General features: G+C 43.5%; 1 protein-coding gene across 5 annotated transcripts in view; it reads right to left on the reverse strand.

The window, feature by feature from the left end:
* EFHC2 (EF-hand domain containing 2) overlaps positions 1–13,925 on the reverse strand; it is a 234,573-nt gene that overhangs the window by 15,928 nt on the left and 204,720 nt on the right. For 4 of the 5 annotated variants that reach the window (XR_011446121.1, XR_011446120.1, XM_070289922.1 and 1 more), the window contains one exon: positions 7,259–7,364. The exons of the other annotated variant lie outside the window; for it this stretch is intronic. Coding sequence is in view for 2 of the 4 variants with exons in the window: in XM_070289922.1 (XP_070146023.1) it covers positions 7,259–7,364 (106 nt within the window). In the remaining 2 variants the exon portion in view is untranslated. The remainder of the gene's footprint in view (positions 1–7,258; positions 7,365–13,925) is intronic. 5 annotated transcript variants of the gene reach the window in all.

Consider the following 13,925-nt stretch of genomic DNA (forward strand, 5'->3'; position numbering starts at 1 on the left):
TACCAAGGTGTACCCTACCGTTCCCTATTCTACAATATCAAGGCTATATATCATCCTGTCGTGGCAAGAGAAAACTTCAGAGCCAATTGCTAATGTTTCTGCAGTGCCAGTGCTCATAGAAAGAAGCCACATCCAATTTTTCTCAGAAGTGTCCAAAGATAAGATGCCAGTCACACAGTGTGAGTTATAAAGTTTATATGAGATCCGATTTAGCATAATTTTTTAAAATGTGACTTCTGAGATTAACCAGGCAGGCTCTAAACAGTGGGAAAGCTTTTGCCAGTTTTACAGTTACCGTCTGTGAGCAAGCACAATAGAATGGAATTGGGGTCTCTAGGCTGTGACAGCTCCAGGCAACATGCTGAGACCATAGATAGTCACACAATGGAGTGAGAATTAAATTATTCCAATGGCTGAGGTGGGAGCCAGGCAGAGGCCTGGCTAAGGCAGCTCCTGAGAATCCAGACTACAGGCCACACTCAGCAGCCCTGGTGGGTGACAATAAGTTTCCACCCATCCACACAGGGAAAGTTCTCACCAAATCAAAGCTGGGCTAGCTACTACCACGGTGCTCTCTGAAAATTCTGCTTTTTTGTTGTTGGTCCCCAGTTCTTTCAGCTGATGCTATGTGAGGATCACACATAGGTGAGTCTTACTCGAGTCAGAGGGATCAGTCCTGACATCCAGTAGACCAGGCTTCAGGAGCTGTTCTTCTGGACTTGGCCTTAAACATTGGCTGTGACGGTTGCTCACTAGAGCACAAGTCTTTACTCTGGTAACAGACTGTGCTGGCTCTTTCTCCATTTGTCCCCCAAGACCCATTTTCTGCCCTTCACACCAAGCTCTCTGCCCTGGGAGGCTGACCTCTGCAGATTGCACCACTTCTTGAGCTTTCTCATTCTCTGCCTTCCGGGTGGGTCCAGCCAATGGGAAGCAGCGAGAGATAGGGGTATGGATTCTATTTCTTCTCTCCCTACCTGCTGCCACTGCTCTAGCACTTCTACTGGGCTCCAATAAGACCAGTCCCTCCCTGCTTCTCCAGACCTAGGGAGGGTAAAGGCTTCCCACTCCAGCTAGGCCCTGAGCTCTTCACTGCCCGAATTGGTTCCCTTGACCCTACACACTCCTCTGTCAATAACCCCTGTATTAAATCCATACCCTGACTCTTCTATGAGAGCTGTGAGTCTCGAGCTAGAACCTCAGTGGTATAGGGACTCAGCCTGCTCTTTCCCCTGGCCAGGGCTGAAGGTTTTAGTTCAAACCTGCTGACGGGCCCCCTCTGGTTGCTCAATAGTCCTAATCCCAGGATTCCCCAGCACTGTGCTCCCTGTTCTGGGGAGCCTCTCTGCTAGAGCTCCCTGATATGCTGCCCTTCCAATCCCTAGCCTTGTGTAGCAGACCACTCCCCTACTCAGCTTCTGGTTGGCTAAAGCTCATGGTCCTGTTCCTCTTGTTTTGGTCCCTCACTGCTCCCATTCACTGCAGTTAATCAAGCTTGGGAAGGTGTCCCAAATCCCCACCCCTACCATCCACCCTATCCGTTCATGCTGATGCAAACAGAACTGGTGCTGACTCTAGTACTGGGACCTGCCTAGCTTTCATCAGCTTCGCAGTCTCTTTTCATTTCTCAGTAAGATCCCCATTTCAGGGAAGACACCCTGTTAAGTGGACAATGATCAGCCCAAGAGTATAGTTACACACCCAGGTTCCAAGTGGTAGCTGGTGCCAGTAACTTCTAGAGAGGTGTTCATGATACCTCTAGAACTTCAGCCAGAGCTGACTTGTCCAGCTCATACACTGGGGAGAGCATGCAGCTGCCCCACTGCTGGCCTCCACCAGGGCCACACTTCCACACAGGAGCTCAGCCTGCCATTCCTTGTTCTCAACAGAACTTTAATCTGTCATGTCACAATCAAGGCTGCGTCACTTTCACAACCTGGTGGATCCTGTCCTAAAGTCCTACATTCAGTGTTTTGGCTACAGCAGACTCTCTAAGTATTGGCAATCCCCAAAGCTCTAAGTGAGAGGCTTTCTTTGCCTGAGTGGGCCCCACAGACCTATGCATCTGGTCCAACTACTCGAGCATAACCACTTCCTCTTCCATAACCATGGCATCTTCTAGCATGTCAGTTCCCTGCCACGGGTGAAAGCTCAGAGAGTAACAGAAGAGCAGGTGCATGGAGAAGGCTGTGCCACAGGCCAGGCCCCCAGTTCATACCAAGAACAATCAAGAGTGGTTGGCTGCCAAGACATGACCCATCTAGAATGCTCTTGAGTAAGGACTTGGTGGTCCAGCCTCTAGAAGACCCTTCAGGGGTTGCTTCAGCTACAGAGCTGTCTTGACTGCAAAGAGCCACGCTACCCTTTCTAACTAATTTCTAACTCATTTCTGACTCACTGGAAAAGACCCTGATGCTAGGAAAGATTGAAGGCAGGAGGAGAAGGGGATAACAGAGGATGAGATGGTTGGATGGCATCACCGACTTGATGGACATGAGTTTGAGCAAGCTCTGGGAGTTGGTGATGGACAGGGAAGCCTGGTGTGCTGCAGTCCATGGAGTTGCAAAGAGTCGGACACGACTGAGTGACTGAACTTCACTTACCCTTTCTAAACCAATGCACAGGGATAAAGTCCAGGTCATTTTGTCCTAACTAACTCAGGATGGCTCTGAGAAGCCATTCTAGCTCCAGAGTTCCCTGTGGACCAGCAAAGGCTGCCTTTGGATCTGCATCAAAGCTCAATTCTCCCTCTGTGCACTCCAATGTCCCCCTCTCCCTCCCATAGGTATTGATACCAAGGACATTTCCAAATAAACATCCTGCACATAAAACTCCATCTGCTTCCTGGAGAAGCCAACCTGTGACACAGCTCTGACCCATTGTGTCTCAGGGCATTATCAGATATTAACATTTATGTACACTTGTATGGGTCAGGAGATACTACACTTTTCTTTTTTTCTTTTTATTTTTTTGATACTACACTTTTCATGGCTCATTCTATTGTCTGAACTATGCAAATATTATGGTCAACCCATTCACAGTACATCTTTTCATATAGATTACAGACTCACTGGTAACATTCCCAGGCTATCTAATATCCTTTTTAATGAAATGATAACAAGCTTAGGAGTACCAGAGTGCTTCAGACTCTGCAGTTTAGTTAAATTCTCACTAAAGGTTAAATTGGTCAGGTGCCATTTTATATCTATGTTCTTCCTTTTATTTCTAAAGTGGCTGAAAAAGAACGGCCCCTTCCAAATGTCTCCTGAAGACTAAACTGTTTCCAGGCTTGGTCCTCTGGGATGGTAAGAGATCCTAAGAGTAAAGTTCTTCTCACCATAAATGAGTTAACAACTGGAAGAGTCTACTTACTGCTGAAGCACAGGCCCTTTGTGATGCTACATGCCTGTTCCGTAGCTGTTCTAACTCTTACCTTTAAGGATAGAATCACTGATCTTAGCTTTCAAACTTGACAGCTCAGGGCCCAGCCTCCTGACTTCAGGACTTAAGACATTGCCATTTTACAAACAATAGTAACGGCCACCATGTAAGCTGTTACTGTGGGGTAGGTATTGTGATAACTGTCTCATGTCTACTGACATAAGCACTACTCTTATCTCCATTTTTGAGATGAGGAAACTTGAAAGGTTGACTCACTTACATGAAGTGACCCAGTTAGTCAATCATAGAGCTAAGGATTTGAGTTCAGCTTCCTATGATTCCAGACCTTCCATTTTACACGCTCTCTCTAAAGAACCTGAGGCCCATTGCTCAATAACTATCCCTGCAGACAGAGTAGGTAAAAGATGAAATGGGGGGAGGGGTGGCTAAAGGGAAAGTAGATTTTTGGCTTTTGCACACTGACTCTCCTTCCAATGTAGGTGGTGATCCTTTTGCAGGTCCTTAGATCAATTTAATGGGTAATGGACTATATTCAAAAGAAAGAAAGAAGGTGGGGAGAAAGAAAGGAAATAGGGAGGAAGGAAAAGGATCATACATCATTGCATGTACTTAGAATAATATTGTTTCATGAAACGTTTGTTCTATTGTATATGTGCATGCTGGGTTACTACAGAAAAATGTCTTTCTTACTGTAGGTTGTAGTACCAAAAGGGAATTAAATTTCATTCAAACTCAATAGTCATCGGGAAAATGAAAATTAAAGCAATAAGATACCACATATTTTCAGAGGCAAAAATGTAAAAATAACATTTTTGTGATAACATTTATCACTAAATAACATTTAGTGATAGAGAAATGGATGAATAAATTATTCCATACTCATACTACAGTACTTAAGAATGGCTTAGTGAAGGGAGTGAAGTTGCTCGGTCGTGTCCGACTCTTTGTGACTCTGTGGACGGTAGCCTACCAAGCTCCTCCATCCGTTGGATTTTCCAAGCAAGAGTACTGGAGTGGGTGGCCATTTCCTTCTCTAGGGGATCTTCCCAACCCAGGGACTGAACCCGGGTCTCCCACATTGTAGGCAGATGCTTTACCGTCTGAGCCACCAGGGAAGTCTACACATATTAAACTAGAGAAATGTCCCATGGTGTACAATTAAGAAAAATACACAACAGATAAAATGCATGTGGTACAATTATATTTCTGTGCATTAAAATGATGAAACCCCAAAGCATAGGTAAACATTTGGGTGATGGATTGGGTAGAATAGAAAAGGAGAGAAGGAGAAAGTGAGGAGAAAAACAACAAAGGTAGTTGCTAACTAGCAAAAATAAGTATGTGTATCACTCAGGATCACAAAAGAAATAGAGGATATATGTGGGCTGCGCAAATTGAGAAAAGCTTAATAAAATGACTATTTACAAAGTTGTGGGAAATGTTCAGGAAAACCAACAAGGGATCCTCCAGACCCTCAAGGAGCCATTACCAGCACTTGAGGCTCAAGGGGCATGTGAGGGTGGTTGCAGCTACATGGAGAGAAACTCCAGACAGGTGCTGTGGACCTTGGAGGAGGAGGCAGTCAGGGAAGGAGATGACTTTTTTCTCTTCCCACCCTCCACTCTCCTGCTGGTGCATCCCAATGGCTCCCCCAACTGGAGGCCAGAGGGCTAGGGGACCCACTGATGAAGCTCACAAAGATCAGCTGCCTAGGACTCAGAGCAGGGTAGACGGGGCTGGAGCAAAGTCCCAATGGGACAAATGGATGCTATCCAACACAGAATACTGTAACATTAAATGAAAAGGTAGAACATAAACTCTATCCATCATTGTTCCTTTTACATGTAAAAATTACATATTTGTGTGGCTAAGAAATTAAGAGAGACTTCTCTGGTGACTCAGATGATAAAGAATCTGCCTGTAATGCAGGAGATGCGGGTTCAATCCCTGGGTCAGGAAGATCCCCTGAAGGAGGAAATGGCAACCCACTCCAGTTTGCTTGTCTGGAAAATTCCATGGAAAGAGGAGCCTGGCAGACTCTAGTCCATGAGGTTGCAAAGAATCGGACACAAATGAGCAGTTAACACTTAAAAGGTTACCAAATGACAGCATTAACTTGTTTTTGTGACATTATCTTGAACTTTAGTGAATTAAATCCAGTATCTTCAATAATAATTATATTTAAACGATTTTTTCCTTTTTCACTCTTTGTGGTAAAACAGATCTGAGTTAAAATCCTCACTCTCCCATACATTGGCTGTTCTTCTAACTTCCTCATCTCTAAAATGGGAATGATAAAAGTATCTACCCTCAGAAAGTTGCTCTGAGGATTAAATGAGCAAATAGATTTTGAGGTCTTAGAAGAGAGCTTGACACACAGTAAATGGTTTAAGTGTGTGCTGTTGCTATGGTGACAATGGATCATCAAAGAGCCTCTTAAGGGGTCTACTTGTCTCCTTGTCTTCTCTCCAATCTACTCACCACCCAGCCAGAGCAAGGGCCCTTTAAAGGGCATACCTAATCATGTCACTCTCTTCCTGAACATTTGCTCATGGTCTGCAGACTTTGCAGGATGATATGCAAACCTCACCCATGAGGTTATCTCCAGCCTCATCCCTTTCCTCTTCTCCTCCTTTGTGCCTTCATCCCAGCCGCACCTATTTTTCCTGGTTCTGACCAAGAGTCATGCTGCCCCTTGCCCTGGAGCCTCTGTTGGGAAGGCCACTGGGCATACCATGCCACTCTTCCTATCTAACTCCTACTATTCATCATCAAAATTTCCAGTGTCACCTCCTCTAAGACTTCTTGTCCCCCTGACCCTCCTCAAGGTAGCAAAAATGACTGTCTCTAGACCCCAGGACACAGCACCAAAACTGCTGACAGTGGATACTTAAATGTGACTTGTCTGAGAATTAAATTCATAAATTAATGAGTTAAGTAATTATCCCCAAAGTCACTGAGCTAAGCAAGCAGCAGGGCCAGAATTCAAGCCCAGCTCTGTTTAACTCCAAAGGCCACCAGTGTTTCCCCATCATCTGGAGGTTCTAAGGCTGCCTGACACTCCAGAGGAGCTGCATGCCTGAGGGAACTCCCCAAGGGCACTAGACCAGTTCAGGCCAGAATGAGCTGGTCAGCAGAGACCGGGAGGAATAAATGCCTCCTTTCTGAGAGTATTGACCACATGACATTTGCTTTATCAAGGGACTTTCCCAAGAAAATCAATTTCTGGAGCATGTTAAAACATAAACAAACCGCCACCCACCCATCCACTCCTTAAAGACAATTGGTCCAGAGAGCTTAGAGAATTCAGACAATTCCACAATGTTGAGAGCATCATCTGATCACAAGAACTTTGTTTTCCCTAACCAAGCATTTTTCTACTGAATTTCTATTTTGAATTTGGCCCCACTAGGAAGTATGCATCTCCACACAATACTGCTTCACCCAAGGCAAACCTGTGTGCACCGCCTCAGACACACTGGGTCTTCTTGACATATGCACCACTGAGGTTTGCTCTTGTGGCTTATGATGATATTACCAGAATCCCCTGATAACAGTGTTTATATCTATTTATAACTGTAACCTATAATCCTATTTTCCATATAATTGGGTACAACTTAGGTTAAAAAACATTCAGCTGCATAAGAAAAATCACGCTTTTATAACAGCAGATGTTCGCTCAGCATGGAAAGTGAATTAGCCTTTAACACAAATACTTAGAAATACACAGTGCTCTTTCCAAAAGCACTGATGTTAATATTCTACATTGAAAAATAATTTCAAAATAAAAGATGTTAAAAATGCAAGGGAGGTAGCTATGGCTTGTTTTTAAAACAGGTATTATTGTTAATTTTACCTCTTTAATGTACGATACCACTTCCAATTCAGGCACTGGATTCACTCTCCAGTTCAGGGCACAGAAAAATGACTCGTAATTTATTTGTTTTTCACTGTCTTCAAACCTAAAAATATAATTGTATGATTTGAGTCAATCTGTACAATTCAGGACCAAAATGTCAGCTTAAATCTACCATGAAAACATAATATTAGAAGTGCTTCAATACTGATATTTTTCTTATTTCTTCTTACTTTATATTTTGTTTTTAACGCTCCAGGCTGTAAACTCTTTGAGAGCAGAGACCTCACACATCTAATTCACCCAAGTATCCCCAGGACCTATGACCAACCTAGATAGCATATTAAAAAGCAGAGACATTCTTTGCTGACAAAGGTCCATCAAGTCAAAGCTATAGTTTTTCCAGTAGTCATGTATGGATGTGAGAGTTGGACCACAAGGAAGGCTGAGCGCTGAAGAACTGATGCTTTCAAATCGTGGTGTTGGAGAAGACTCTTGAGAGTCCCTTGGACTGAAAGGAGCTCAAACCAGTCAATCCTAAAGGAAATCAACCCTGAATATTCACTGGAAGGACTGATGCAGAAACTCCAATATTTGGCCACCTGATGGGAAGGGCTGACTCACTGGAAAAGACTCTGAAGTTGGGAAAGATTGAAGGCAGGAGAAGAAGGGGGCAACAGAGGATGAGATGGTTGGATGGCATCACCGATTCCATGGACATAAGTTTGAGCAAACTCTGGGAGACGGTGAAGGACAGGAAAGCTTGCCGTGCTGCAGTCCATTGGGTTGCAAAGAGTCGGACATGAGTTAACAATAACAACAGTTCCATATATGTTATCATGGAAATATTTTAAAAATATATTGTTGAGTGGAAAGGAGGTTATAAAATAGAATGCAGAGTTATGATCTCACTTTAGGTTTATATTTGTACAAAACAGCATTTAAAAAGTCCAGTAACAATACACAGAAGTATTAAGAATAGCTATCTTTGGCAGAGAGATTATAATTGTTGCTTTTTCTTTAAACTTTCTGTATTATTTGAATTCTTTTAAATTTATAATCAGGAAAACTTATGTCCATTTTCATTTTGAAAATTAAAAAAAACACAAATGATTAACCTGCATCATAAAGTTATGGGTCAAAAATAACTAATCTAGTTGTCTACTATTTCCTAATTATAGACATTGTCATAAGTTTATTCTTAACCATAATAGAGTTTTGGCCATTAAGACCTCAAATTTTCAAGGCAATTGCTACAATGTCCCCAACACAAAGTTCTTCTTATTGTAATACCTCAATGTTACCCATTCTGAATTTGACCATGTTCTGCCAATTTCTAAGGCTAAATATATACTGGTTATGTAACATGATTTTTGGAAGAAAAAAAAAAACAAAGGTAGTCACTAAGGCATTGTTCCAAGCACCCTGCTCCAGGTTCCTGCCCTTCTCTCAGCACCTCTAACTCAACATGCTTCCCCTCCCCTCTGCTCCCAACCAGCAAGTGAGGTGTGCAAGTTACTATTGCAGGGATGAACAGAGGATAATTAACTATAAGAAAACTCAGTGATAACAGAAGCAGGAAAAAAATAACTCATAATCAGTCAAAAGGCTTTTTTTCTAAGCATTAAGAAAAGAATAGGTCACATTCATAAACTAACAAAAATTAGCAGTAATAAATGAAATGTTACATGATGAAGTTACATAGACTCATCAACCTAAACAAAGTAAAATAAACAGAGAGATCAGAAGAGGGGAAAGGGAATTCAGTCATTTTTTTGTGTACATTTTCTTTGGCAAAGGATTCTGGGAGACAGCTCCAACATGCTGCCCCCTACCACTGTTTATCCTGTGAATTCTGGCTCACTCGTCATTTGAACGCCTTGAAAGGACATGATCTGTTTATGGAATAGTTTGTAGCCAAAATGCAGGACCATTATGTCTTTTATTTGCTTGTTTTGGGGGAGATGAACTAAAACTCAATCAATGAAAGATGTTTTGTAAGAAGCTTTCCTTTAGCATGCTTACCTCGAAGAAAAGTATTCCCTAATACTCTGAGTATGAGCTGAGATCAGAGAATGAGATCATGGAGTGCCTTTGACTTTCATACTAAGGACAGCTAAGAGCCACTGGAGTACATTGTGCAGAACAGTTATGAGATCTCTGTTATATTTTCTGAAGATCACACTAGTTGATATATTGCAGGTACAATGTAGGGGCAAGGCCACAGTGGCAAGGGTGCTTAGCAGTCTTCTGCAGTTTTCTGGGCAAGAGGTAATGGCAGCCTTGATGACAGTGGAGAGCAGTGAGGAACGCTAAAGCCTGAATATATTTTGAGTGTAGGATTCCTGACAGATTTTATAGTGTATAGGGGAGGTGAGGGGGAAAATGAATAGGAATGGATTCAGGACAACTTCCAGGGTTTTGCTTGAGCAACTGGAGTTTGGTTTTGGATGTGTTACATTTTGATGGGAAGTGAGCAGTTGGGTATATGAGTCTGAAGTTCAGGGAATAGGTTTGAGTTAGAGATCAAAATGCGGCAGTCATTAGCCTACAGATTGTATTTAAAGCCACCAGCCTGGAACACTGAATGAGATCACCAATGAAAGAAGTTTCTCTGTCTGTTCCTACAATACAGAATCTAATTGTTGCTAAATTCCCATCACATCATGACAGGAGGCATGTATTGAGTCCTAGAGGTTTCAGAAGTATAATATCCCAGTGATTAGGAAACCAGTCAAAAGACTATGAAACAGATTTAGAATCAGGTCTGACTTCACCTCTCATATACAGTCCACTAACCAGTTCTGTAGGCTCTAACACCTAAGCATGTCACAAGTCTATTTTTCTACATCTTTTCTATTCTAGTAAGCCACCATCATCTCTGACCTGGGTTACAGGAATAGCATTTGTATCATGGTCTTGCTGCTTCTACTCTTACATCCTCCACCAGAATGGTCTTTCTAAAACACAGATTGGATTAGTTACTTTCTCGCTGACAACTCTACAGTGACTTTCCAATCCACTTAGAACACAAGCTGAACTCCTTACCAGGGTTTATAAAACCACATATAATCTGGTCCCCCGCTGACTTCTCTGATCTCCTCTGAAATCTCTCTCCCTCTTCACCATCTTCCAGGTACACTTGCTTTCTTCATGCTCTCTGATCATACCAAGACTGTTCCCAGCAATGCAAGGCATTTGCATGTTCTGAGCCCTTTGTTTGGAAAGTCTCCATTCAGATGTTACTTCCTTAGAAAGGCCTTCCTGCTTCCACTTATTTAACCGAGTCCCCATGCCTAAGTCAGTCTATATTTGCTCCACATGATGGCACTGGATGGTACAGGAAAACTTCTGGAAGTCACCACTGAAGTCCTATTATCAGACTTCCTTACCAATCTGTCTGATATTTGCCTGTGATCACTTGTCAACCCTGGGCCCCTAGCACTTTTCCCTGCCCAACTCATGATAATGTCTGACTCAACACAATCTAACCATTCACCCATCTCAAAAGATATTTGGGAAGTTATTCTTGACTGAAATAATATTCAGGAAGGATCAAATGGTATTAATCAAAGAATACATACACAGCTTAATAATGATGTCTAAAACCTTTTTGAGGAAAAATGTTTGAAAGATTTAATCTTTCCAAAGTCCAAAGCCAGGCCTCAGGAAAGAGCTGAGCTAACGTGATAAAATGGGCTTCCCTGATGGCTCAGTTGGTAAAGAATCTCCCTGCAGTGCAGGAAGTACCAGTTTGATTCCTCAGTCAGAAAGATCCACTGGAGAGGGGATAGGCTATCCACTCCAGTATTCTTGGGCTTCCCTGGTGGCTCAGCTGGTAAAGAATCCACCTGCAATGCGAGAGACCTGGGTTCCATCCCTGGGTTGGGAAGGATCCCCTGGAGAAGGGAACGGTGACCCAATCCAGTATTCTGGCCTGGAGAATTCCGTGGACTATATAGTCCATGGGGTCACAAAGAGTCAGACATGACTGAGTGAGTTTTCCTTCACTTCACTTCAATGTGATAAAACAGCTCAGTTGATAAAGAATCTGCCTGCAATGCGAGAGACCTGGGTTCCATCCCTGGGTTGGGAAGGATCCCCTGGAGAAGGGAACGGTGACCCAATCCAGTATTCTGGCCTGGAGAATTCCGTGGACTATATAGTCCATGGGGTCACAAAGAGTCAGACATGACTGAGTGAGTTTTCCTTCACTTCACTTCAATGTGATAAAACAGCTCAGTTGATAAAGAATCTGCCTGCAATGCGAGAGACCTGGGTTCCATCCCTGGGTTGGGAAGGATCCCCTGGAGAAGGGAACGGTGACCCAATCCAGTATTCTGGCCTGGAGAATTCCGTGGACTATATAGTCTGTGGGGTCGCAAAGTCGGACACGACTGAGTGAATTTCCCTTCACTTCACTTCAATGTGATAAAACAGCTCAGCTGGTAAAGAATCTGCCTGCAATGCAGGAGACCCCAGTTCGATTCCTGGGTCAGGAAGATCCCCTGGAGAAGGGATAGGCTATGCACTCTAGTATTCTTGGGCTTCCCTGGCAGCCCAGATGGGAAAGAATCCACCTGCAATGTGGGAGACCTGGATTCGATCTCTGGGTTGGGAAGGTCCCCTGGAGGAGGGCATGGCAACCTACTTCGGTATTCTTGCCTGGAGAATCCTCATGGACAGAGGAGCCTGCTGGGCTATAGTTAGACACAACTGAGCGACTAAGCACAATGTGGTAAAATACTCCAAGTTTCTCTTTTCAGTTTTGTCTGTGAGGATTTAACTGGAGGTGGGAATCCCCCCAAAAGAAGCAAGACAGAAAAAGAACAAAGAATCTTTCAATGAAAAAGGATAAAACTATGCAGTGCTTCCTAGGAGAACCCTTTCCTCTTGGGAAGTGGGTAGGATGGCAGTAAATCACAATGGGTCACTCACAAGTACTTATCTCCTTTTTCCACCAAAATCTCACCCAATGACAATAGAGAAATAAAAGCAGGTAGTTTCCTGCAATGACAAAGATAGCTGGCGGGAAAAAGGCAACAGTGAATAAGAAATTTCAAACTCTTTTGCAAGATGGAAATCAGACTGGGATAACTGACTTGGCACAGTGGAGGAAAGGAAGCTGAACTCCAAATGTCTGTGGCAGAGACAGGGAGGGCACTTAAGAGATTAGGCAATGCGGCCTACAAAACTGCTGAGAGGCTCAGCAATTGTAGACTCCAGGTGCCAATAAAGGCAGGGATAAGGTGCTGTGCTTAGTTGCTCAGTCGTGTCCAATTCCTTGCAACCCCGTGGACTGCAGCCTGCCAGGCTCCTCTATCCATGGGGATTCTCCAGGCAAGAATACTGGAGTGGGTTGCCATGCCCTCCTCCAGGGGATCTTCCCGACCCAGGGATCAAACCCAGGTCTCTTGCATTGCAGGTAGATTCTTCACTGACTGAGCCACCAGGGAAGCCCAGGGATAAGGTGGTGGTGGTTTAGTCACTAAGTTGTGCCTGACTCTTGTGACCCCATGGAATGTAGCGTGCCAGGCTCCTCCGTCCATGGGATTCTTCAGGCAAGTATATTGGAGTGGGTTGCCATTTCCTTCTCCAGGAGATCTTCCTGACCCAGGAATAAAACCTAGGTCTCCTGCATTGCAGGCAGATTCTTTACTGATTGAGCTATGAGGGAAGCCCCAGGGATAAGGTGGGGTACTAAAAACAAGGACTGTTTGAAAGCCTGAAAACAGCAAGAGCAGCTGGACCCTCAAGAATCTGTCCTTGTACACTGGACTCTTCACTGTAGGGGATTGGGGCTTGTTTTCCAGAGAAATTCAACTAAAGAAGCTCTAGTCTTGGGTAGATGAAGCACAATGGAGGATTAAGAAGAACATTACCCACTGAACTTGGGTCTCTCAGACCCCTTCCTTCCCCTTTCCTGTTTTCAGAACATCAGTGGCTGTGCTTAATTTCTCCTCCTTTTCCTTAACCCACTTCCCTCCTAACCCTGCGGGAGAAGATAGGATTCTTCTCTTGATGCTCTGAGTCGCCCTGAGAGATCTCCAGATTGTGGTTTCTGAGGATTCCTTAATGAAAATGCAGGCTAGGAGATGACTCATACAGTAAAACCCACTAATCAAGAAGACCCACTCCCCAAAGCTTCCAACATTAAGGACAGAAGTCAAAGCAGCAACAGGGAAAAAAAGCTATCAGGGGACAAAGAAAATTCAGGTAGCAGAGGGAAAGATGTGACATAAGAAGATATGTTACACCCATGAAGAAAGAACAGAAGACTACAAAAAAGGAACCAAAAGTGTGCTCTTGGAATAAAAAATATGATAGTAGTAAAAAGATGCATTAGAAAGGGTGGAATGTAAAGTTGAGGAAACCCCTTGGTAAGGACATCCTAATGACAAAGAAAAACTTAATCCAGATTCAAGAGAGCCAAAATCTTAAAGATAGGAGTTCTCACAAGACAGAAACAAAAAAGGATGGGAGGAAATAATTTAAAAATTAATGGAAAATTTCTCTGAGCCAAAGGACAGTCTCCAGACTGGAAGGGCCCATAAACTGTTAAGCACAATCTATATATAGGCGTGTGCCCCCCCCACACACACACACCCAACAAGGCCCCATCGTGAATTTCCAGAACATCAGGAATAAAGACATGATTCTAAGAGCA

The sequence above is a fragment of the Ovis canadensis genome, chromosome X (assembly GCF_042477335.2).
Source record: "Ovis canadensis isolate MfBH-ARS-UI-01 breed Bighorn chromosome X, ARS-UI_OviCan_v2, whole genome shotgun sequence".
Classification (NCBI taxonomy): Eukaryota; Metazoa; Chordata; class Mammalia; order Artiodactyla; family Bovidae; genus Ovis; species Ovis canadensis.